Source organism: Rana temporaria, chromosome 13 (genome assembly GCF_905171775.1).
Source record: "Rana temporaria chromosome 13, aRanTem1.1, whole genome shotgun sequence".
Lineage (NCBI taxonomy): Eukaryota > Metazoa > Chordata > Amphibia > Anura > Ranidae > Rana > Rana temporaria.
The window spans coordinates 31894402-31921383 of NC_053501.1; the positions used below are offsets into that span (position 1 = coordinate 31894402).

The 26982-nt window shown below is 45.0% G+C and overlaps 1 protein-coding gene across 1 annotated transcript in view; it reads right to left on the reverse strand.

The window, feature by feature from the left end:
- Positions 1-26982, reverse strand: part of BRF1 (BRF1 RNA polymerase III transcription initiation factor subunit) — a 437396-nt gene that overhangs the window by 372087 nt on the left and 38327 nt on the right. The window contains exons 2-3 of the mRNA XM_040332965.1: positions 23033-23113; positions 7031-7204 (exon numbers count right to left, since the gene is read on the reverse strand). Of these exons, the coding sequence (XP_040188899.1) occupies positions 7031-7204; positions 23033-23113 (255 nt within the window). The remainder of the gene's footprint in view (positions 1-7030; positions 7205-23032; positions 23114-26982) is intronic.

The window sequence follows — 26982 nt, forward strand, 5'->3', positions numbered from 1 at the left end:
GACCCCTTGGATCCTTAGCTTGGCTAGGATCGGAGCTAGGACCTTCGTGAACACCCGGGGGGCCGTAGCCAACCCGAAGGGAAGCGCCACGAATTGGAAGTGACGCGAAGCCACCATGAAGCGTAGATATCTTTGATGTGGCTGATAAATTGGAACATGAAGGTAGGCATCCTTTATGTCTATGGACGCCATGAAGTCGTCCTTCTGGAGTGTGGCAGCTGCTGACCGCACGGATTCCATCCGAAATGAGCGGATCTTTAGATATGCATTTACCATTTTTAGGTCCAAAATTGGCCTGACATCTCCATTGGATTTTGGGATGATGAATAGGTTGGAGTAGAAACCCAGCCCCTGTTCCAGGACTGGCCGGAATCCGAGGCGGATCGTTTGGAATCCTCGACTCCTGGAAATGAGGAGGAGGAAACCTTAGGAAATCTAATTTGTAGCCTGTGGCCACGGAAGACCGTACCCACTCGTCGGGAATGCTGGCTTCCCAAATCTCTGAAAAGAGTCGCAGCCTTCCCCCCACCTTCGTGGGTGGGGGCGCCCCTTCATAAGGTTGGCTTGGGGGCTGGTTTTGCTGGTTTGCGAAACCACTGCCTTTTGCCTCTAACAGCCTGTCCTTGTGATTTGCTGTTGAAGCCGAAGTTTGCTTTTGCAGGAGGCCGTCGATACTGCTTGGCATTAGAGGGCCCCTGCCCAGGGGAATACTGTCGTTTAAACGCAGGCCCCTGAACCTTCTTCTTAGTTGGCAAGAGAGTACTCTTGCCGTTTGAAATGGTCTGAATGTATTTATCTAGGTCTTCTCCGAAGAGTCGTCCTCCATGGAAGGGGAACCCTACCAGGAGCTTCTTGCATGGGGGCTCAGCCTCCCAGCCTTTTAACCATAAGAGTCTTCTCATATGGATAAGGGATAACGATAAACGTGACGCTTGCTGGATAGAATCCTTGATTGCGTCTACCGTAAAACATATGGCCTTAGGGACATCCGAAAATTCTTCTGCCTGCTGGGCAGGAATAAGTTTAAGCATCTGCTTAAATTGATCCGATAATGCTTGAGCGACCCCAATCGCAGCCACAGCTGGCTGTACTACTGCCCCTGCAGTAGTGAAGGAGTTCTTAAGTAGTGCTTCCAAGCGCTTATCAACTGGATCCTTGAACACCTGTATGTTTTCTACAGGGCATGTTAACGATTTGTTAACACATGAGATGGCTGCGTCCACTGCAGGAGTAGCCCATCTTTTGGAAAAATTTTCTTCCATAGGATATAGGACAGAGAACTTCTTAGGTGGTAAGAAGATCTTATCTGGCTTGTTCCAATCTTGGAACAAAACTCCCTCTAATAGAGGATGGATCGGAAACACAGCATTGCTTTGAGGCGCCCTCAGTGAGCCCAAAGCTGAAACCGTCGATACCTGGAGATCTGGTACTGGCAAGTTGAATGCCCTATGGACCAAGTCCGACAATCCTTGAATCCACCAGCTCTCCCTCAGGGAGACTGCCCCAGACTCCTCTGTATCCGGATCTTCGATCCCTGAACCTACTTGGTCCTTGTCCAAGAGGTCGTCCAATTCCCCTGAGGAAAGGACCTCCTCTTCTGAGGGTCCGCGCTCGGGCGACGGAGATCTATTCCGCTTACTGCCCCGCATAGCTGCGGCTATCATTTTACCCATGCTTTTCTGCATCTCTTTTAAAGAGGTGAGTAATACCTCCTCCGTGACCATCTTAGGGTTGGACTGACCCGCGTCAGCTCCAGCCCCAGATCCCGATGGCCCCAAGGCTCCCTGTGGGGAAAGCAGCGGCATAGCTTTGTCCGAGACCTCAGACTCTCTGGGGGAATCCCCACCTCTTGTAACCTTGTTTTTTGATGCCATGGTACAATACCGAGGTACACCTGCTACTTATTGGTACCTGGGACTTATAAATAGTTAAATGCCCAAACACCTGTTTGGGGGATAAAAAATGCTTCCTCTCCCCTAGATGACACTTTTTTTTTTTTTTTTTTCAAATCTAGGAAAGAAAAAACATTCTGTCCCCCTGAGTAGTATTGCAAGAAAAACTATGAGATGGAAAAGAAACAGCCTATTCCTAGGCTTGAAAACAGTCTTTCTGAAGACTGCAATATTCTTTCTGGCCACTGTGTGTCCTCGGCGCCCCGTGCTTGCCGTTCTGGTCTTTCCTCCTCAGTTCCAAAGTATTGAATGAGCTATATGGAACAAACAAGGAAGGGCCGCCCCTTCCTTAAGCCACTGACCCGCCCTTCCCCCCCAGCAATCTCAAACAGGAAATGCCCCTCCCGACAGGGGGGGGGGTGGGGTTGGGAGGAAGGGACCTCTCTGCTCCAGCAAACTGCAGCCTGCAGCCTGGAACCATGAGGAGGTCAGCGTTTTGCCTGCTTTGCAGGCCGTGAGGAGGAAGACTGAATGGAGCATCGCCTGGAGGCTTGCAGGTAAGCACAGCTCTCTGACACACACATATACTTTTATATCACACAGGCCCCACTCAATGCTTTTCCAACACTACAAGGGAGGTCACATCTTATGGGGAATAATACATATAGAGCCATCCTATCTTTATGATATGTGACTAGTTTGCCAGATGCAGTGCATAACTTTAGGCATGTCCCCTGTGACCCCCCAGAAAAAACCTGCTAAGAACCAAGTTCCGCAAGTTTTCCCCTCACTTACCTGCTCCATGCCGCAGGACTTTGCCAAGCAAGAGGCCCAATCTTCCCCCATCTCGGTGGGGATGTCTAGACCTTCAGGCCCTGGGTTCCTATGAAGGATCCACTGTCCTGGGCCCATATAGCACTCTGGCAACAGAAACATTAGGCACCCAAAGGTTTCTAAGTTCTGGGCCCAGGGTCCAGCTCTCTAAAAAGAAAAGCATTATGGGCTATACCCCAAGGGTTTGGGGTCCGGTTACTGACCACTTTAGCGCTGAGGCTTTTTTGGACAGAACCAGTTAGCTCACCTAATCCCAAGGATGTGGAGGCAAGCTAAACCATGACTAACACCTAAGACACTGGCGGAAAAACTGAGGTACTCCTCCTATGGGAGGGGGTTATATAGGGAGGGGCATTTCCTGTTTGAGATTGCCAGTGTCTACACCTGAAGGTACTCCATATAACCCATATAGTAATGAATGCCGCTCTGTGTCCCGTGATGTACGATAAAGAAATTATACTAGGTAGAAAAAGGCATAACGTATCGTATTTATCGGCGTATACCGCGCACTTTTTTCCCCTTAAAATCAGGGGAAAATCGTGGGTGCGCGATATATGCCTATCCCCGCTGTCTAGAGCCGAGCGCTCAGCTAGGCTCGGCCACGCTTGGCCCTGCCCGCAGCCACGCGAGAGGAGCCGAAAGGAGCCGAACACACAGGAAATCCGGCTCCTCTCGGCGCCAAATCCAAAAACAAACACTGCTGCAACCCCGGGCAGGGTGCGGGCGCGTTATACGCCGGCGCGCAGTATACCCGATAAATACGGTAATTACATGACTGTAGAGACAGCCCCTACACAGTACCAGAGCAGCCAATCACAATAAGCATCTACAAAATAGGGGATAGTTTTATGGCATTTTTATTAATATATTTTTTTTTTTTTTTTTTTTTACTAGTAATGGCGGTGATCAGCGATTTTTATCGTGACTGCGACATTATGGCGGACATATTGGACACTTTTGACACCATTGTCATTTTTACAGCGATAAAAATGCAATGATTACTGTAAAAATTACAATGGCAGTGAAGGGGTTAACCTGTAGGGGACGCTGAAGGGGTTAAGTGTGTCCTAGGGAGTGATTCTAACTGTTTAGGGGCGTGGCTATGAGTGACACGTCACTGATCGCTGCTCCCTGCTCCTGAGAGGGAGCATTTGATCAGTGACATGTCACTAGGAAGAATGGAGAGATGCGTTTACACTGACATCTCCCCATTCTTCAGCTTTGTGACACGATTGCGGGACACCGGCGGACATAGAGTCCGCTGGACCCACGGGCATGGAGTGCGCGACCACACGGCAGCAAATTAATGTCCGTGCCATTCTGTCGACGTAAATCTGCGTGCGGCGGTCCTTAAGCGGTTAAAGCAGTTTTATCTTAATAAATTCTATGCATTAACATAAGAGCTGCACAATTAATTGTTAAAAAAAAAAAAAAAAAAAAAATCGCAATCTTAATTTAACCCCCCCCTGACGATCTCTATTGCAGGGTTTGCCGATTCTTTCATATAAACAAGTGGAGCGACTGATCTGCTCACACAGCTGTCAAAAGAAAACATCAGGGCAGTCTGCCAAGTTTTTAACAGAAAACATTGTAACAAACACTTCCTTCTTAGATCAAAGGGATAAACGTCTGTGTGTAAAGAAAAAAATCAGGGCCGTCTGCCAAGTTTTTAACAACATGAAACATTGTAACCAACTCTTCCTTCTTAGATCAAAGGGATACACTTCTGTGTATAAATGCAAGAAGTTTAACCACTTAAAGTCTAAATCTTTTTTTTAAAACTTGATTAAAGTTAAAATCCATATTTTTTGCTAGAAAATTACTTGGAACCCCCAAACATTATATATATTTTAGAAGACCCTAGGGAATAGAATGGCAATTGCTGCAATATTTTATATCACACTATTTGCCCAGCGGTCTTTCAAACAGGGCTGTGGAGTCGGAGTCGAGGAGTCGGAGTCGGGGGAAATTTTGGGTACCTGGAGTCGGAAAACAATGCACCGACTCCGACTCCTACTAAATTTAGATTGGAATAAAAAAATAAAAAAAAGCAAGTTTAAATGTCCCAATTCACAAAAAGTTATAATTAATGACTTCTCTACTGTAAGAATAAAGACCAATGCATGCAGTGCCTCACGTAACCGCAAAACGAACACGTTAAGTGACCGTGAAGAAGCATGCTTTTCATGTGCTTCACTATATGGCACGCAACACACAATTAGGAGCGGCAATACTTATACTTTCCATAGTGTTGTGTTCTGCTTTTACAGGGAACGCATGTTAGAGAACCAGTAAGTGTCCAAATAAAAAAATTCCAACAGGAGTTTTATAAAGCACTAAAAGAAGTTGAAAAGTATGATCGCTCATCAAAACTTACTGTTGAAGAAGCCATCCTTGTTTATCGAGAGATCGTTAGTGATGTGGCCAGAATAGTTACTGCAATGCCACCCACCCAAGTCAGTGTCGAAAGATTATTTTCAACCCTAAAAATAATAAAGTCTGACTTAAGAGCCTCTATGAAAGAGGATCTGGCAGAGGCAATTCTCTTCCTTAGAACTCTACATTGAATTGATTTGCATTTGCTAAGCCTATAACTACATTTCAAGATTAATATAAACCATTTCTAGGTTTTGCAGATTTTGTTTTTGGTTCATTATAGATAAGCTTTGTTTTTGTTCTAAAACAACCAAATAATGTGGTTTGTATTTTTGAACTGGTAAAGATCCTGTTCCTGATGTTTATGCCTGCTGCTACTATTCAGTCACTTAATTGTTTTCATTGTGTTTGTCTTTTGCTTAAACTGTGCAATACAGTAGACTGTTGGCTTCCCAGCCAGTAGTCCTGTGGTAGGTTGCGTTTCTTTCACTCAAGGAATGTATAAAATACATTCGCATATTAATACAGAGGAGTCGGAGTCGGGGAGTCGGAGTCGGAAGTACATAAAACTGAGGAGTCGGAGTGGGAACATTTATCTACCGACTCCACAGCCCTGCTTTCAAACACAATTTTTTGGGGAAAAAATACACTTCAATGAATTAAAAAAAATAAAACAGTAAAGTAAGCCAAATTTTTTTGTTTTAATGTGAAAGATGATGTTACGCCGCGAGAATCGTGAGAGAATCCTAAGCAAAAAAATTGTGATTCTCATTTTAGCCAGAATCGCGCAGCTCTAATATATTTTATATATATATATATATATATATATATATATATATATATATATATATATATATATATATATATATATATATATATATATATATATATATATATATATATATATATATATATATATATATATATACATACATATATACATATATACATATATACATATATATATATATATATATATTAGCCGAGACCCGAGAGATTAAAATAGCAGCTGTTGCAGTATTCCCCCACTGAGCAAGCAGATTCTGGATAGCAGAGGCACCTGTGTGAAGGGGCCTAAATGTACTACATTTTAGGTAGCAATGTGCAAGAGGCCTTAGAGGCAATTTTTACAAAACAAACTACACCTTTTCACATTGCTACCAATTTCTGCTTTGTTCTTCATTGGAGTATAACTATTTAAAAAATGTCCCTTTGGGATGAATAAAATGCTTCTCCCTCAGTTTCTCTTCCTTATTCAGCCAACATGACCCCAAGTGCTAACAGAGAGGGACAAAACTCCTTGTCAGCCTATGACATCACTAGTTGCTATAATGCCAACAGGTTGCCCGCAACAGTGCCCAAGGTTGTAATGCTTAATAATTAAAACCTGTGTCTTTGTGTACCAAAAAAGTCAGGCTTTATCCATCTGCCAGCTTGCTGACAATTTTTCTGCAATTTAAGGCAATTTTTTAGGCATTTTGCCAAGGCACCCCTGAAGAACCCAGAAGGCACCCTGATTGAAAAAGCTGTCTTTTCCCCTTGTGGTACAATTTTTCATTCGATAAATAAGATTCCTCATAGCACAATTAAAATAGCTGCCTCCTACATCGCTGCAACTGCAATCATATCAAAAGATTTTTTTTTCCAGCGTAAGAAATAAATATATATATATATATATATATATATATATATATATATATATATATATATATATATATCTTTTAAAAATATCGCACTTATAACAGGTGCAACAAGTGGTGTTACAGGTTGGATTAAATGGTCTTTACGCTGATTAGTAACAAAGACGCAACCCACAAGAAGGAAGACTCTTCTAGACATAAACATCTATTTTTATCACACTCACATAAAAGCCGGATGCAATGAACCTGAAAACGCGGTGTCTGAATGATTGTCTTAGGAAAGGATACGTGGAGTTCCTTCTGTCCTACACACCAAGTAAAGACAAGCGGCTATAACGTGTGTCATCTTCCTACCACGGGTCAGGTGCTTGCTGACGGCCATTTTGAAGAAATTGAAGGCAGTGTCCAGACAGTGCTTGTTGAGTTGCAGTTGTACCCCTAAATTGTGGATTTGTCTCTTCCCTATAAAAAAAAAAAAAAAGAAGAACAACGATAAGGTCATTCCACATGATTTCCGCACTGGTCTTAAACGTGGTAAGACAGAGACAGAGACAGAGACAGAGACACAGAGACAGAGACACAGAGACAGAGACACAGAGACAGAGACACAGAGACAGAGACACAGAGACAGACACAGACAGACACAGACAGACACACAGACAGACACACAGACACACAGACAGACACAGACAGACACAGACAGACACAGACAGACACAGACAGACAGACACAGACAGACACAGACAGACAGACACAGACAGACACAGACAGACACAGACAGACAGACAGACAGACAGACACAGACAGACAGACACAAGGCCCAATTCACAAAGCTCACACACCAGGCTAAAAAAGTGACAGATATTTTGACAGAACTCCAATGAGATTGAAAGATTACAATCGTAAATCGCAAAAAAAGAAAAAAAAAAATCTTGTGTTCCACTTGGATCAGTTATGCTTCTTCCTGGTCCTCGCCATTGTTGCTGGTCCCCTGTTCCTGGACATTCCTACAAGATATATACAGTCTAGTCTAGAGACGTGCCCGACCCCTTCATCATGGTACCATGAGTAATCGTGCAGCTCTACTTTTTTTTTTTTTTACTGTAACACGTTACACGTTTTAAGCCACTGGTCATTTAGCCCCAGTGGATGAGGCTCCAGTGTTTAGGTGCAGGCAAAGTCAAAGGTTCACTGCCGGCTAACAGTTGCTGCTGCTGGATGGTGCACCTAGTGGTACCGATGTTTAAAAAGCAGGGAGCACCCCAGGTACAAATGCCGGCATGTAAGAAGTCGGTATTACCATCATTTGTTCCTTGGCACAAACTGCCATAAAACGCTAGTACTGCCAGATTATTCCAATTTTTCCCAGATCCGTGCAGCTCCAACACATATGCAATGCGGGAACCAGTGTGATGCCAGTGCCTGTCCCGGCATTGCATCTCCTCCGCAGGCAGTTCACACTGCCCTCTGCGAACCGCTGCAGGTGTCAATACAAAGTCAATGACACCCCCAGATCGCAGTGTGAACCATGAATTCGGACAGCAACCCCCATGCAATATGATTCCAGTGTGGGCAATAAAAATCCAATGCGAGTAGAGTCATACAACTGTATGGCTGAATTCGTATTACACAGACATGGCATGTGATCGGCACAGCAATGCAGGTGTGAATCGCATGCAATGTCTGTGTTCGCATATGTGTGAACCCAGGCTACAGGAGAACATGGTAAGTGTCAAGACTGGGCAGGTCATCCTATCACATGCCCTCCCAAATGAGGTTACACGCAGTTGTGCCAATGCACATTGCACAGGTATGTTCAACTGTTGTGTTGTCACCATTAGGAAACTGCCCTGAGAAAACGCATCATAAGCATTACTAGAGCAAGTGATTGTAGAGAAGATGTGGCTGCAAAGAGGCTTCAACAGATGAGCTGATGTGCAGCAAAGGATGAAATAACATAATCGTAGTCTAAAAATGGCAAACATTTACGATATTCTGTGCTTTAGTACTTTAAATCAGGGCTCGACAAATGCCGGGCGCCAGGTCGCCATGGCGACTAGAAATAGGGTCCTGGCTACTTGGCTTGGAGCTGGCACCATCTGGTGGTGAGCCTTTGGTATTACAAGTTATTACCACCAGATGTGTAAGCTGGCGCCATCTGGTGGTGGCCGTTGATATTACAAGTTAAGCATTACAAGTTAAACAGCAATTCTAATGTAATTTTTCACTATTTTCACTGCCATCTTCTTCCCTCTTATTAGAACCCCCAAACATTATATATATTTTTTATCCTAACACCCTAGAGAATAAAATGGCGATCGTTGCAATACTTTCTGTCATGCCGTATTTGCCCAGCGGTCTTGCAAGCGCACTTTTTTTGGAAAAAATTACACTTTTTTTAATAAAAAAATAACAAAAAACAGTAAAGTTATCCCCATTTTTTTTAATATTATGAAAGATAATGTTACGCCGAGTAAATTCATACCCAATGTCACGCTTCAAAATTGCGTCCGCTCGTGGAATGCCGACAAACTTTTACCCTTTAAAATCTTCATAGGCGACGTTTAAAAAAATCTACAGGTTGCATGTTTTGAGTTACAGAGGAGGTCTAGGGCTAGAATTATTGCTCTCGCTCTACCAATCGTGGCGATACCTCACATGTGTGGTTTGAACACCGTTTATATATGCGGGCGCTGCTCACGTATGTGTTCGCTTCTGCGCGCAAGCTTGACGGGACGGGGCGCGTTTTCTGGCTCCTAACTTTTTTAGCAGATTCCAAGCAAATTTGTCAAACCCTGCTTTAAATGTCCTTCATTTTGCATTTGCATCTACTTTAACAAGAGGTCAAGGGACAGTTGCGTTGCTCACTTTTCAACTGCTGCAGATTATCAATAGATGGAGAAGACGTACATTGGTATAAATAGACTGCAGATTGACTGCTATAGCGTCTGCTCCTTATACTAGACCAAGCCATCAGCTGTATCTGATAACAATGCCAAAAACAAACAATGTGTAACCAAATGCTACAGAAATAAAAAATCTAGGATTCTTCAGTTTAATCTACATTTCAAAAAGACTAGAGAGCTGAGAGCCCCGGCAGCAATGCGAGCTGCAGGGAAGAAGAGCAGACACAACAATGGGCTAGACGGACTGTGATCAGCTCACTGTCAGGAAATCTCGCCCCGAGGACAGGAGTCAAAGGTTAAAGTGTTTCCAGAAAATGCCACAATACAATTAGAAAACAACCTCTGAGGGGTCTGCTTTTGCTGTTCAGGTTAATCTTCTCCATCCATTTCAAAACAATCAACCAGTTACCACCACCTCACTGCTTTTCCCTGCAGGGGAAATAAAATGAATACGAAGCATGACTGTAGTTAGGTTTATTGTCTGCAGTGGTGTTGCTAGGCAGGTGGGTAGTGGCACCACTAACACTGAGGGGTATCTGTACTGAGGTGGGGTTGTCTGTACTGTTGGGGGGGGGGTTGTACTGTTGGAGGAGTCTGCACCGAGGTGGGGGGGGGTCTGCACCGAGGGTGGAGGTTTATACTGAGGGAGGGGGTCTATATTGATGAGGGGGTCTGTTATAGTGGAGGGGGGTCTGTACTGAGGGAGGAGCGACACCATTTTTTTCCGCACCGGGTGACACCAACCTTAGTGACGCCACCGATTGTCTGTACTTATGTGGCCAACTCTGCTAGGCAACAGGGTGTCCAAAAGGTTAGCACTGTGGCTTTGAAGCACAATGGGCCAGATTCACGTAGAATAGCGGCGGCGTAACGTATCATACGTTACACCGCCGCAAGTTTTCATCGCAAGTGCCTGATTCACCAAGCACTTGCGTGAAAAGTTACGTTGGCAGCCTCCGGCGTAAGCCCGTGTAATTCAAAGGGGCGGGTGCCATTTAAATTAGGCGCGCTCCCGCGCCGGACCTACTGCGCATGCTCCGTTTTGAAATTCCCGCCGTGCTTTGCGCGAAGTGACGTCATTTTTTCGAACGACGACATGCGACGTGCGTAGCGTACTTTCGTATTCCCGGACGTTTTACGCAAGACAAAAACATTTTTACATTTTGACGCGGGAACGACAGCCATACTTTAAACAGCACATACGTGTGCTGACTAAAGTTAGGGAAGGTCAAACGACTACTAAAATTGCGACGGGAAACTATACTAGCGACGACGTACCGAACGCGAAAATCCGTCGTGGATCGGCGTAACTGCTAATTTGCGGACCCGACGCTGGAATACGACGCGAACTCCACCCAGCGGCGGCCGCGGTATTGCATCCTAAGATGCGACAGTGTAAAACAATTACACCTGTCGGATCTAAGGGCTATCTATGCGTAACTGATTCTATGAATCAGTCGCATAGATACTCTGAGAGATACGACGGCGTATCAGAGATAATCTGAGTTATTTTTTCATCTATTAAATCCTCTGCCCTTTCTGTTTTAACTTTGGATAGTAAAAAATAAATAAAAAATTCTGCCAGTAAAAACCTTATACAGACCCCTTCCTGTTTGTCTGGTAATTAGCCTAGGCTTATGGCAGGGTTTGACAAATTTGCTTGGAATCTAGGAGCCAGCTAAAAAAGTTAGGAGCCAGAAAACGCACCCCGTCCCGACGAGCTTGCGCACAGAAGCGAACACATACGTAAGCGGCGCCCCCCGCATATGAAAACGGTGTTCAAATCACACATGTGAGGTATCGCCGCGATTGGTAGAGCGAGAGCAATAATTCTAGCCCTAGACCACCTCTGTAAGCCCCCATTCACACCTAGGCGTTTTGTCGCCTGTAGTGTGACGCCGCAGCAAGGATAACTTTACTGTTGTCTTATTTTTTAATTAAAAAAGTGTAATTTTTTCCAAAAAAAGTGCGCTTGTAAGACCGCTGCGCAAATACGGCGTGACAGAAAGTATTGCAACGATCGCCATTTTATTTTCTAGGGTGTTAGGATAAAAAATATATATAATGTTTGGGGGTTCTAATTAGAGGGAAGAAGATGGCAGTGAAAATAGTGAAAAATTATATTATAAATGAATTGCTGTTTAACTTGTAATGCCAACGGCCACCACCAGATGGCACCAGCTCACACAAGGAAGCCAAGTCGCCAGGATGCCATTTCTAGTCGCCATGGCGACCGGGATTTGTCGAACGCTGGCTTATGGAATCATGCATAGCTCACTCTCTTGAGAGTTTAACAGGAAGGGAGGGGGGGTGAGTCATAGGAGGGCCAATGAGAGCTGCAGAGCTGGAGGTGTGCCTCTGAGCATTTGTGTAAATCCAGGAAGTGAACAGGCAACAGCTTCAGCTGCCCACAGTTAAAATGGATGCTGCCAGACTCAGCGGAGGGAGATTTCTGCAGCATATTTGGCAAGTAAAGAATCACAGTATATATAAAATAATGTGCAAAGGGAAGCTTCAGAATGGCAAAGATGCTTTTATTACAAATTATGTGAGCAGACTAGAGTTCCTCTTTCAGTACACCTACCTAATATCTTTGGGGTTTACTAGTCAGATCCCCCATCGGATACATTCGAACACAAAGTAAATGCAGATTTAGCAGGGAAAACCAAAAGCTTAAAAAAAAAAAAAAATCACGTTAATCAGCAACGTATGCATCCAGCTTTGAATGGAAATAAAATGAGAACAATCTGTGCCAAGATTAAGAGTGAAAGCTATTTGTAAAAACATAGCTGGGTAACCGCTAGACTTTCCGAAGAAAAGAATCTAATTTTATAAGCGTCTATTTTTAAGCCACAACAACTGGAACTGACTCAACATTCTTTGGGAAAATTTCTGGGCCTGGCAAATACAAAGAAATGCAGCGAAGGACAAAAGAAATTCCTCCGGATCTCTAGTTATTCGTTAGGATTCCACCTACTGCGCATGCAGAATAGTTTGGGTGCTTGTCTTCAGCACAGGGAATGTACAGCAATCTCACAAGACTTCCGTGTAACCGGCCCACTAAGTATAAATGACAAGCTGCTTTATGTAAAGCATGGATTCATTTCATTTATGGAGAAACATGTTCTTTCAGGTTTAGCAGAACAGAAGATATTTAGAATGAAGGCGGTTTAGTAGATAGCAGTATTTTTAATCACACAGTTCATTTCCCCTGTGCTAATCCCCACAAGAAACAATCAGTTGTATTTGATATATCTGCTTGTGTCCATTATGAGAAACAGTAAGACCGGCTTTATGGCAAACCGACATATAAAAGGGAAATATCTCCCTATGGCGGCTTTTACAGCCTTATTGGAAAGTGTCAGGGCCTTGTCACACAAGCCATTTTATTGCAACAATCTGTAGCAGTAATTGTTTTCCATAACTGATCCTAGCAAAAATTGCATTTTATACTTAAAGCGGAGTTCCGGCCACAATTTCACTTTTTAAATATAAATACCCCTGTAATACACAAGCTTAATGTATTCTAGTAAAGTTAGTCTTAGTAAACTAAGGTCCGTTTTGTTAGGTTGTTACAGCATTTAGACACTTTATAAAATAGACATTGACTGGGGCCATCTTAAGTGTGGGCATCTGAAGTGTGGGCATCATGAAGCCAGACTGTATGACTTCCTGGATTTCAGCCTTGCAAATCTCGCACATGCTCAGTGCTGCACAAGCAGTGTCAGATCAGGTTTCAGCAACTGTGCTGTCCAAGTCACATGATTCTTTGAGACTGGGGAATGCACAGACTCCTGGAAAGTTACACCCACTACATTCCCAGGAGTCTGTGCGGTGTAGGTTAGGAAGCATTAAGCACCTAGGTGCAGGAAGTGGGAAGATTAACTATTCTGCCTAGCAACAACACTTTGAAGGCATCTAAAAAAAAAAAAGAAAATTTGTAAAGGACTAATGACATTTTTTTTAAAACTACTGATGTAATGTTATTTTAATGGGTGGAACTCCACTTTAACGTAAAATCTTTTTCTTGGAATCCATTGAGGGACCCCCAAGACCCCCTTTTACACTGGGGTGTTTTTCAGGTGCTTTAGCATTAAAAAAAGCGCCCATAAAGAGCCTGAAAGAAGCTGCATCTGCATTTTCTACATTGTTTATAATTTTTCAATTCATTGCCCTTAAAATCCCACTCTCTCTTTTCAGGTAATCTCCTTTTAGAAGCTGCATCTGCAATCCCAATGTGAAAGCCCGAGTGCTTTCACGCTAAAGCGCCTGAAAAACGCCCCAGTGTGAAAGGGGTCTTAGCGTTAAAAAAGCGCCTGAAAGAAGCTGCATCTGCAATCCCAATGTGAAAGCCTGAGTGCTTTCACACTGAGGCGCTGTGTTGGCAGGGCGTCCAAAAAAGTCCTGCAAGCAGCTTCTTTGCAGCGGTTTAGGAGCGTTGAATACACCACTCCTAAAGCCCCCTTCCCATTGAGGAAGCTTTTTCTAATGCCAAAGCGCCTGAAAAACGCCCAGTGTGAAAGGGGTCCTAGCGGCACTTTACCAGCATTTTTCAGGCGCTGGCAGTGTATAAGGGCTCTGATAGCACTCAGGATTTCACATTGGGATTGCAGATGAGGCTTCTTTCAGGCGCTTTACAGACTTTTTTTTTTTTTTTACGCCAAAGCACCTGAAAAACACCCGAAAAATGCCCCAGTTTGAAAGGGGGGTTTAAAAGTTGTATACTTCTGCTGCCTACAAGAGGTTTAGGGCACAAAGACTAAGCCAGGCCCCCATTTAACCCCCTCTACCCAGCACACCTCAGTTTTATGAAAAAGTAGTACTAAGGCATAGAAAATTCTGAGGGTTGGGACCTGTGTCCTTCATTGGATTCCAAGAAAGATTTTACCTTTCTTTTGCCTATGAGGTACACAGGAATTCAGAATGTCTGGCTGCCCAAAATCAGTTCAACTGAGGGGCAAGGAACAGCCGCCAACATATCCAGGAACGGTCAGCAACTCAGCACTAGGACCAATGCCCGAATCTGAACCTAGAGGAGGAGAAGCCACTGCAAGAGGAGTAGCTGCCAACAAAAGGATCAACCTAATGCTCAAGACCAAGACAGAAAAGATCAGAGATATCTAAAATAAAATGAGATTATTACAGTGAAATATTCCATAAGGGTCGCCAAGTGACCACAGAGATTGTCAGGAACTAGCTGAAGAGAAGGGGGGAGAATGCATGAGAGGCACCCCTACAAAGGAGAAGCAGGGGTGAAGGTACACCACAAATGCAGACTGGTGCACGTGAACACCATCAAATGACAGAATGAGCAAAACACATCCCCATTAAACACCCAGATCTGTCTTTGGACCCTGAAAGAGAAACTCTGCAGGACCTGCCTTGGCTTGATCCAGAAAATGGTTCTAGAAACCAAATAACCTTCCGCATTCCAGCAAAGAATGGGCAGGAAACTTAGCCACGTGGTTAAGAGCATTTACCTGATTAAGAACAAAACTGAGAAAGGAATCTGGAGGAACTTCTCTAAGCTGATACTGGTCAGTCACTGAAAGAGGTAAGTGATCAGGTTCCACAAAGGCCTCTGGATGTACTCCATTCCCAATAGGGGGTACCCCCAACATGTTCCACCTGCTGACAATCCAGGGGAGCACATGGCTCCAACAATGCTTTCTTCCTACCATACAAGATATGTGGAGAATCCAGGCTCGGCAAACCTCTTCCACTGGTGTGGAGGCTTCCGGGTGAAGGGATGAAAAAGCATTCTCTCCCAGGAAGACTCTTGTATGAATTGGCCCTTAGAGGATCATTTAAAAAGCAGCAGTATAGCACCACTGGGGCAATACCCCACACATTTATAAAGTACATCAATGTGCTTTACACATGTACTCTGTGCTCCTCCGGGAGACTGAAACCAGTTGTGTACAATAAAGTTGTATGATGGACAGTGTGCCAGTCATGTGACTGCAATATGAACTACATGGAGTCTATGCGGGCTACTCATCACAGCCCATATTTTTTATGAATGGGGTGTGCTGCAATATGTGCAGAGCAGCAGTGCATAACATAGCAGTTGGCAAAACCTGCTCTTTGATTAGAGTATTATTATTATTACTACTATAATGAATTTATATAGTGCCAACAGTTTTTGTACAGTGCTTTAAAAAATAGTAGTAGTTACAATAGTAGTAGTAGTTACAATACAAGAGTAGTTACAATACAATTGAAGACAAGAGGGTCAGGGGGACCCTGCCTGTGAGTACTTAGTCTAAAAGGGAAATACATATTCTATTCCTTGCGTTACCATGTATTTTATGTAGCTAGACAAAAAAATTTAAAAAAAACTTTTCTGGTGTTTTGCTTTGTGAATCAAGCCCATTTTAAAAGAAAAAAAAAAAAAAAAAAAAAAAAAACACACCACACAAGGCTTAGTATACATTTCCTTGTGTAGCACCATGGAGTTTAAGCAGGGTTGTTACTCACAAATTTACTTGCCAGGAACAATTATCCTGATTGATTTATAGAGAGCTATTGATTTCTCCAGAAGTTTGGTCTTGTTGCACTTTTCTCTTCTACCACTAGGTGGCCGGGTACTTGGTGGTACTAAATATGACAAGAGCAACTCAAGGTCAGGTTATAGGTACATGGGGTATCTCAGCCAATGGGCAGGGGTTTTCTTGGATCCCTTGGAGACGCACGCCGCTTCGTACGGCGCTCAGCACGGATTGTCGTCTCCCCGCCTGGTTGTTCCGTCTGCTGCTACATCTTATCTACAGCTGATCCCACCTTATGCTGACCGCTGGACAACATCGGACCTCAGTGACCCCGGATCTTAGCCTGTTTACATGCCTTTTATCCCCCTATATTTGTGAGTAGCCATTTGGCTGCGTGTCTTTAATTTTACCAATTAAAAACGTTACTTACTGCACTTAGATCTGGCGCATCCTTGTTTTTCTTGTCTATCTTGGATCCCTTGGCCTGCTGGGAGCACCTATATATTCGGGTGGAGTCAGGTGATCTATATATGTTCTGTGCCACGGCTGTCTGGGTGTAAGTGTGTTGTATTGCCCGAGCTCCTAGGCTAGAGATGGGACCTATCCTGGGCACATCTGGCTGCTAGGCTGTCTAAGAGTCTATCCAAAAGCAAGAGAGGAGCGCAGGGTTGAGAGTGAGGCTTGCAGTCCAACCAGAGGAGATGGTTCTGCCAAACAGAGAACCTGTCATGGTCAGAGGTAGAGCGGAACCTTTTGCCAGTAAGGGACTATTCGCCTTATTACCAGGGACCACAGTGAGTAACTGAAGCAAGTCCGGAGCACCATTCTCACCCAAGAGGGACGGTGAAGAATGAGGAAACTTCAGTGGGTATGAAGTCAGGGACCCAGCCAGTGGAGGTGACGCTTGCAGAGCAGCCTTGTGTGTCCAGCCAGGGACCGAGCAGACCAGTGGGGTGAAGCTTTAGAGGCATCTTTAGTGGCAAGCTAGGGACCCAGCAGAGTATTGTTATTCATGCAGTTTTAACCCTCTTACCTCTGGTGAAAAACTGTATATGGTTTTATACTATAAAGGAAACATGTTTTAAACCGGTCCATAAATGGTTCGAATCTCAGCCAGTTCAGCAGGGACTGGCTGAGATTTTAACCATCTATGAGCAGGCTGAATGCACTCAAGTCGGTCCATCAATTGACTTGGGTACAACCACCAACTTTCAGGTGGCATGTGGTAGGTCAATATAAAAGATTTTAGGAAACTGCACAGAATTGATAAATGAAGGACTCCACTATAGGCAAAACTTTTTTTTCATATTAGATGGAGAGGGCTAAAAACCCTGGCAATTTTTTTTTGCCATCTGTGTCCCATTGGAGAGATTTACCTTTACTTCCTGTCCCATGCCAAAAAACAGGAAGTGAGAGGAAATTCCTGAAAATTAAGGGAATTCCTTGAGGCCCCCCCCCCCAGGTCACCAAAACTAGTGTCCCTATTGGAAGATTTCCCCACCATTACTTTTCTGGGGACAACCCAAGATTTGGGATTTTCTTTTACTTTCAGTAAACAGGGTGAATATCCCTAGCAGGGGCACAGGCTGCATTAAAAACCAAATAGTTGTTCTAATCCCTCTCCATCCTATCCCCCAAAAAAAAAGTAATTTTGCCTTTAGTTATACTTTAAGACAGTATTGCAGCCGTCTACAAAATTGCTAATTCTTTAGCGAAAACAAAAAAAGCTCTTGTACTTGGCATAGAAACAAATGGCTTCTTCTCTGGCACGTGCCGTTGCCAATACTGGATGCTTTAATAATAAAGGTAGTTTTCAGGAGTAATGCTGATCCTGCTGTAAATCAGCTGTGTTTATAGCTCTGTAATAGACTGCCATTATAACATTTGGCTGTGTAATACAGCAGTGCTGCGTTTTCCTTCCTCTAGTGTCATACCCAATTAGCAATATACAAGGGCAACCATTCACATTGCTAACTGCTGGAGAGAGAATTTTGCTGAGTCTAGTCACCGATGGATGACAAAACACTGCAAGCGGGCAAGCTCAGACCAAACAATGATGAGATGGTAAATATGGCAAGCACACAAAAACAACTGAACTCCCAGTCTTTAGTGACGCCATAAATCTCATGCAATTAGTCTCGGGACACAGCTGCAGTGCACTGATGTTAAATGGACCTACAACACTGCTTGGAAGAAAGCATAGGTTTTCATCTGAGGCGCCCCCTGCTGCCCCCTTTGAGAACTGCACCACAGACTGACTATATTATTAATATAAGCATTTATGAAGTACTGACAATTTACATACTGTATATTCACAGCAGTCCCTTCCCTCAAGCAGCTTACAATCCAAGGTCCTCATCACTAGGGGTGAAACGGATCAAAAAACTCACGGTTCAGATCGTTCCTCGGGTTTAGGAGTCACGAATCGGATCATTTTTCGGATCGGCAAAAAAAAAAAAAATTCTCCCCCACTGCAATATCCACATCTCAACCCCCCCCCCCCCCACTGTAATATACACATCTTTTTCCCCCCCCCCCCACTGTAATATGCACATCTCCCCCCCCCCCCCACTGTAATATGCACATCTCCCCCCACTGTTCACCTCTCCCCCCCCCACCAACTAACTATAGTACCCCCTCGGTGCAGACACCCCCCCCTCCTCTCAGTACAGAGACCCCCCCCTCCAAGTAGTACCGACAGACACTCTCCCCCCCCCCCCCCCCCTCGGGCAGTACAGACACTCCCAGCGTGTGTCCCACGAGTGCGGGCTCCTCCTCTGTGGGTGTAAACAGGAGAGGGCCGCCGCCAGGTGTACCAAGATGGCCGCGGCTCCGGAGCTAGGCCGAAGCCGCGGCCATAACGTTAGGAAAGGCCGCGGCTTCGGCCTAGCTCCGGAGCCGCGGCCATAACATTAGGAAAGGCCGCGGCTTCGGCCTAGCTCCGGAGCCGCGGCAATCCGCGGATCACAGTGTTCCGATCCGAAGGGGGTGACCCGTTCGGATCACAGATCAACTGTGATCCGTTGCACCCCTACTCATCACGCATGCATACATACACAAAACACACATAATAGGGCCCATTTACACAGGAGCCAATTATTCTACCAGCAAGTCTTTGTAGTGTGGGGATGAAACTGGAGGAAACCCGGAGGAAACCCACCCAAGCACAAGGAGAACGTGCAAACTCCATGCAGATAATGTCCTGGCCCATAAGACCACAGTGCAGCTACCACTCACTGGCCACTTTATTAGGTACACCTTGCTAGTACCGGGTTGGACCCCCCTTCGCCTTCATTCTTGGTGGCATAGATTCAACAAGGTGTTGGAAACATTCCTCAGAGATTTTGGTCCATATTGACATGATGGCATCACGCAGTTACTGCAGATATATTGGCTGCACATCCATAATGCGAATCTCCGTTTCCTCCACATCCCAAAGGTCCTCTATTGGATTGGGATCTGGTGACTGTGGAGGCCATTGGAGTACAGGGACCTCATTGTTCAGTGGTGAGATGATTTGATCTTTGTGACATGGTGCATTATCCTGCTGGAAGGAGCCATCAGAAGATGGGTACACAGAAGTCATAAAGGGATGGACATGGTCAGCAACAATACTCAGGTAGGTTGTGGGGTTTAAGCAATCCTCAATTGATAAGTGTTCCAAGAAAATATTCCCCACGCCATTACACCACCAGCCTGAACCATTGATACAAGGCAGGATGGATCCATGCTTTCATGTTTACACCAAATTCTGACCCGACCATCTGAATTCCGCAGCTGAAATCACGAATCATCAGACCAGACAACTTTTTTCCAATCTTCTATTGTCCAATTTTGGTGAGCCTGTGCGAATTGTAGCCTCAGTCTCCTGCTCTTAGACGAGAGGAGTGGCATCGGATGTGGTGGTCTGCTGCTGTAGCCCATCTGCTTCAAGGTTTGCTGTGTTGTGCATTCAGAGATTGGTATTCTGCATACCTTGGTTGTATTGAGTGGTTATTTGAGTTTTCTGTTGCCTTTCTATCATCTCCAACCAGTCTGCCCATTCTCCTCTGACATCACCAAAGCATTTTCATCCACACAACTGCCACTCACTGGATATTTTCTCTTTTTCTGACCATTCTCTGTAACCCTAGAGATGGTTGTGCATGAAAATCCCAGTAGATCAGCAGTTTTTGAAATACTCAGGCCAGCCTGTCTGGATTCAACAACCATGGCACATTCAAAGTCACTTAAATCCCCTTTCTTCCCCACTCTGATGCTCAATTTGAATTTCAGCAAGTCATCCTCACCACGTCTAGATGCTTGAATGCATTGAATTTCTGCCATATGATTGGCCGATTAGCAAGTTGTGTTACCAAGCAATTGAACAGGTGTACCTAATAAAGTGTCCAGTGAGTGAATATGAAGGTGAAATGTACAAGACAGAAGCAGAGCAAGTCCAGCACAATTCCAACTTAGACTTTAAAGTCGTTCTAAAGATAAAAGGTTTGTTACCTCAATGCATTCTATGTATTAAAGTAAAAAAAAAAAAAATTCTGAGTGCAGCTCCCTCCCTTACACATCACCCCCCCCCCCCCAATCTCTCACCAGAGCTTTGCACGAGAGCAGTGGCTCACTCAGTTCCCTCCCCCCATTAGACAGAGGTGGCAGTGGGAGCCATTGGCTCCTGCTGCTGTCAATCACAGCCACTGGGGAGAGAGTGGGGGAACAGAGCCAAGCCACACTCCATGTGTGTCAATGGACACGCACAGCATGGCTGGAGAGCGTTCCCCCATATAATAAGCTTGCTATGGGGGGAGCAATTGGCAGGGGGCAGGAGTGCTGGCGATGGACCTCAGGAGGAGGAAAATCGGGGCATTATAGAGTAAAATGGACAAATCTTACTGCTGGGCGCCCAGGACAGCCACGGACAGACTTTTAGCATTTGCTGACTTTCTTGCCGTTTTAATTCAGTGACTTACTAGGCAGTGAAGCAAAGTTTAGTTTAAGAAGCCCCTGTACTTAAACCTTCAAGCCTGACTTTGCTTAAAAAAAAAAAAAAATTTGACTAGGCTGGCAGGTGCTAAAACAAAATCTTTTGCTGCAATACTCACGTCCACTCTAGAACTGACCCATAAAGAACATTCCTCTTGACACTTAATCTTGCTGCTTTCACTGGGCCCAGGCTATCATCTACTTATTCTCTGGGGATGAATCATCATGTTAACCTGGGCTCACCTTACTGTTTTATACAAGGGCAAGGCTTGTCCACAACCAGATGGAAGAAAAATAAATAAAAAAGTATGCATACTAAGAAAAAAATGTGTGTAGGGGTGCTGGACAGGGATGACCTGCAAGCTGAAGTCAACAATAACATCCATGGTAATATCCTCACACATTCCTTTTAAAAGATTTTTTGCTTTATACTTTTCTTTTTTTAACCTTTTAACAAATCGACTAACGGAGTCTTACTATTTCTGCTTTTGGTTAAAATGGTTGTAAAGACTAAAGTTTATATATATATATATATATATATATATATATATATATATATATATATATATATACACACACACACACACACACACACACACACACACACACATACATACATACACACACACACACCTTAAACCACTCCCTGCATTAATCCCTCTATTGTCAGCTTCCCCCAGCCCCCTGTAATACTTGAGCCTAGTACACAACATGAGTTTTTTTTTTATAGTACAGCAGCTCCAACTGGAGCTGTCGGGTTAACATGTCATTGTTAGTACAGCTATCCCCCCCCGCTAAACTGTTGTATTCTAACGGGTCAGATGCCCACCACGCCAAAACACTCCACAGTCAGTGTTCCCAACCACTGGCTGAAAGTCCTGATCGGGAGCCAATCAGCTGCTGGTTTTCCAAAATGCATGTCTGACAGAAGCTGGTCGAATGGCTGGGCTTCTGTCGGGCTGACTGCCATACACACGGGCCGAATGTCAGCCAGGTTATATTGAACCGGCTGACTTCACCAGACATTCGCCCTGTGCGTACTAGGCTTTTATTTAAACCAGATCCTGAACCCGCGCCGCTTTCGCTCTCCTCACTAGACTCATTGCTCATGTCAATCGAATCCAGTGACAAGGGAGCTGGAGTAGGGCCGAGCTGCACTGTGTGCGTCAATAGACACACACACAGTGCAGGATCTAGCATGCATGTTTGCCACAATAGAAAGTGTCTTTCTATGGTGGCACATAGAGAAAAGGAGTCCAGAGTACCAGCAGGAGAACCCATAAAAGGAGGATCAAAGTTGCACTGTGCAAAACCACTGCACATGTGTGTTATTTATAAAAATAAAAAAAATTACTTTACAGATTACTTCAAAGCAGTAGTAAACCGAAAAAAAAAAACCTGCAAGACAATAGCATAATGTGCTAGTATGCATTGCATACTAACATATTATGAAATACTTACCGTAGAATGAAGCCCCCTTGCAGCACGCCCAGTCACCGCTGAGGGTGCCGACATGTTCCCTCTGCATTTCTTCCAAGTTTGCGGGCTCCGGCGCCAAGTGGCCACAGCCGTAATGACGTCACTTTGTTCTGGCACAGACCGTCGGACCTTCAGAGTGCATGCACCGCTGACATCAGCGGCTGCACCGCTGACATCAGCGGCTGCACGCAGGGTGAATATCTCCTAAACCGTGTAGGTTTAGGAGATATTCATTTTACCTACAGGTAATCCTTATAATAGGCTTACCTGTAGCTAAAAATGACCAAGCGGGGTATATAACCGCTTTAAAACCACTGCCAACCTGTTTCCAATACTGAAGACTATTTCTAGAAATCAAATGAAAAAAACAAAACAAGACAAAAAACAAACACACTGCAGCATTTCACATCCAGGAAGATTAACACATAAGATCGACGTACCGTTTTGAAGTGTCTGGGCACGAGACTCCTTTCCCAAATTTGAATGAAATCCAGTGCCAAGTGAAGGAGTTTTTCCCATACCTGCAAGAACAGAAAAGGAAAATGGTTTCAGCTGGCTTTTTTATATTATAACACATAAATACCAACTATACAGCCGACTTGTACTGATGAAGGAATCTGTTGTTCCCAAAGTATGAATCCAGAAATCACTTAATTTTTACATAGAGTAAAGCAGTCAAGAGAGACACAAGGACCTAAAAGCAAGGAGCTACTGGTCGCCAGAGGGGAGCGCGAGCTACTGGTCGGCAGAGGGGAGCGCGAGCTACTGGTCGCCAGAGGGGAGCGCGAGCTACTGGTCGCCAGAGGGGAGCGCGAGCTACTGGTCGCCAGAGGGGAGCGCGAGCTACTGGTCGCCAGAGGGGAGCGCGAGCTACTGGTCGCCAGAGGGGAGCGCGAGCTACTGGTCGCCAGAGGGGAGCGCGAGCTACTGGTCGCCAGAGGGGAGCGCGAGCTACTGGTCGCCAGAGGGGAGCGCGAGCTACTGGTCGCCAGAGGGGAGCGCGAGCTACTGGTCGCCAGAGGGGAGCGCGAGCTACTGGTCGCCAGAGGGGAGCGCGAGCTACTGGTCGCCAGAGGGGAGCGCGAGCTACTGGTCGCCAGAGGGGAGCGCGAGCTACTGGTCGCCAGAGGGGAGCGCGAGCTACTGGTCGCCAGAGGGGAGCGCGAGCTACTGGTCGCCAGAGGGGAGCGCGAGCTACTGGTCGCCAGAGGGGAGCGCGAGCTACTGGTCGCCAGAGGGGAGCGCGAGCTACTGGTCGCCAGAGGGGAGCGCGAGCTACTGGTCGCCAGAGGGGAGCGCGAGCTACTGGTCGCCAGAGGGGAGCGCGAGCTACTGGTCGCCAGAGGGGAGCGCGAGCTACTGGTCGCCAGAGGGGAGCGCGAGCTACTGGTCGCCAGAGGGTAGCGCGAGCTACTGGTCGCCAGAGGGTAGCGCAAGCTACTGGTCTCCAGAGGGTAGCGCAAGCTACTGGTCTCCAGAGGGTAGCGCAAGCTACTGGTCTCCAGAGGGTAGCGCAAGCTACTAGTCTCCAGAGGGTAGCGCAAGCTACTGGTCTCCAGAGGGTAGCGCAAGCTACTGGTCTCCAGAGGGTAGCGCAAGCTACTGGTCTCCAGAGGGTAGCGCAAGCTACTGGTCTCCAGAGGGTAGCGCAAGCTACTGGTCTCCAGAGGGCAGCGCAAGCTACTGGTCTCCAGAGGGTAGCGCAAGCTACTGGTCTCTAGTTCTGAACATGGAGGCCTTTTACATGTAATGTCCACTTTCATCTCTGCCACCACCCACAACCTGTCGAGGTGATGCATTAGAACGCTTCAATAAAGAGGTAAACATTGCAGATGGAGTTCAGCATTCATACACTGAACGTTCCAAGGGTGCCCTGAAATCTTTAGATGCTCATAGGTGGATCGAAATTTGGCAGGTTCAGCAGGGACCTGACAAATTTCAATCCATGCATGGGCACTGGGGTTGCCAGATCGACTTTTGTAGAACTATATTTACAAACAGAGCTGCGCTACTTTCAGACTACTATTGTGACAAATCAAAAACCAAAGTGACTAGAGAAATCAATAAATCAATATAAAATAGTGAGACACGGTCCAAGCAAATTAAACTGCCCCTCCAAATTCTTAGCATATCCTTCCGAGATATTAGTGTTAACCACCACAGAAATAAAGGTGCAACCTCCACAGCAAGAAATGCTCGCTTACCAGCTGATGGGGACCTCCTATTACGGAAGGTCATAATCGCTTGTGGCCAATACCCAGACAAGGCCTTTGTCGAATGAAGGGGATATCCAAATGGCACCTCTCACCAACCTTTGATACAAAGATTAGGGCATGGCTGTACTTGTATAGAAGATAAATCTGGAACACACCACGAGACTTGTAATGATGGGCTCCTCTCCCAGGGTGTATAGACTCAGATCCCCAAAAAGAGATAAACTCGCCATAGTGTAAAACCTCATTTTAATATAGATCCAAAAAAGTATATTGCACTTACATCAAAGTAGTTTAAAAAAAAATAAAAAGCATGTACAGGCATACCCCGCTTTAAGTACACTCACTTTACATACACTCGCGAGTAAGGACATACCTGCGAGTGTATGTAAAGTGCCTTACAAGTACTGTACGGACATTTTGCAGTAGAAGGAACTGAAGCTCCGAGAGCATACCCCACCCTGTTCCAGTGTGCCCCTGACACCTCAACTACAGCTCTTGACACCCCCACTACAGTCCCTGACCCCCCACTACGCCCTAGAAGTGAAAAGGGGTATTGTTTCACTTTAAGTACATTTTCGTTTTACATACATGCTCTGGTCCCGTTGTGTACTTAAAAGTGGGGTATGCCTGTATAACAAGCCAGCTGGCAAAAACATGAACGCCCATCCTTCCAGGATCACATGTACCGCAGTGACGTCAAAACGTCGCTCCTACCGACGTGCTTTGTCACAAGATGACGTCGTCCTGGGGCACCAGCATAACTACCCTATATAACTATCCGGATGGAAAATGTATTTTCAATTAGCACTGCAAACTACAGTCTCCCCACTATCACAATAACACAGCAGGAAGATTCCCCCATCCACTCCAAATGTATGAATAGGGGAATCGGGTCAGAGTCAGCAGGTTGAATGGGGGGGGGGGGGAAACGGACCCAGCTTAAAGGAACACTAAAGGTTCGTTTTTTATTAGATCAATTGATTGCTGCAAGCTAGAGCATTTAAATATCACTTACCTCGTTTTTCCTTTTGACCTCCAAAATACAGTAATCCAGGTTTGAAAATGCCATTTCCTGTCACTCCTCTCCTTGCTTTCCACCAGCATCTGAGCCGTTTTGCATGGTGGAAAGCAGAATGTGCTCACCCCCTCCCTATGACTACAGCCCTGCGTGAAGATGCTCTCTTATCCCTCACAGGCATGGAGGCTAAGCCTAATGGGAACTGTAAATTCCCATTAGGCCGTGATGTAGCAAGAATGAATGCGCACCGCAAACCAGGAAGTCAGTGAGAATAATGATTCAGGAGTGACGGAGGTGAATAAAACATCTCGATTTCAACAGGTATCAAACTAGTTATAATGCAAAACATTACTTTTTACTTTATCAGCTACTGTCAGACTTTAGTTTAAGAGGAAAATATTTTTGTCTTTACAACCCCTTTAAGGCTAGCCACAGACATATAGATTTCTCCATCCATGCTAAACAGCATGAATGAAGGAATCACCCTTACTACTTTTATGTATAATTATGTACTAGATGGCTTTTTTGCTACCTACCCGCTTTTTTTTTTTTTTTTTTTTTTTTTACGTACAGAGGATGCAAGTGATTTTTTATTTTTTGAACTGGTACTGCACAATAACCTTTTATGAAAAATAGGGCTTCTGCCCAGTGTGATTTCTCTGATGTAAAAGGAGATTTTTTTTCTCCGAAAAAGTTTTCCTGCACTGCAAACATGAATGCGGCTTCTCGCCCTTGTGAGTTTTCCTGTGATAAACATAAGCTGAGCGCATAGTAAAACACTTCCCGCACTCTGAACACGAATACGGCTTCTCCCCCGTACCCGCTTTCTGTTAAAACCAAATAAACCTCTTTGACGAGAATTCTGGAATCACCACAGCCTGCTATAGTATTCAAGTAGCTGTGAAATCTGCTTGAATACCTGAAGATTGACTGCATCTGACTGAACACAATCGCTGTTTCCACAATTTCCACCCTCCTCCTTCAATTGAAATATAAAAAAAGACACCCACAGTTTGAATTTTGGCCAATTTAGCAGAAAGCAGACAATTCAAGCCATGTATGGCCAGCTTCAAAACGTTACATGCTGGTACCCATAGGTTTATTTAGGATTACATGTTATTGGATCACCTTAAACCCAGAGATACGTTTACTTTAA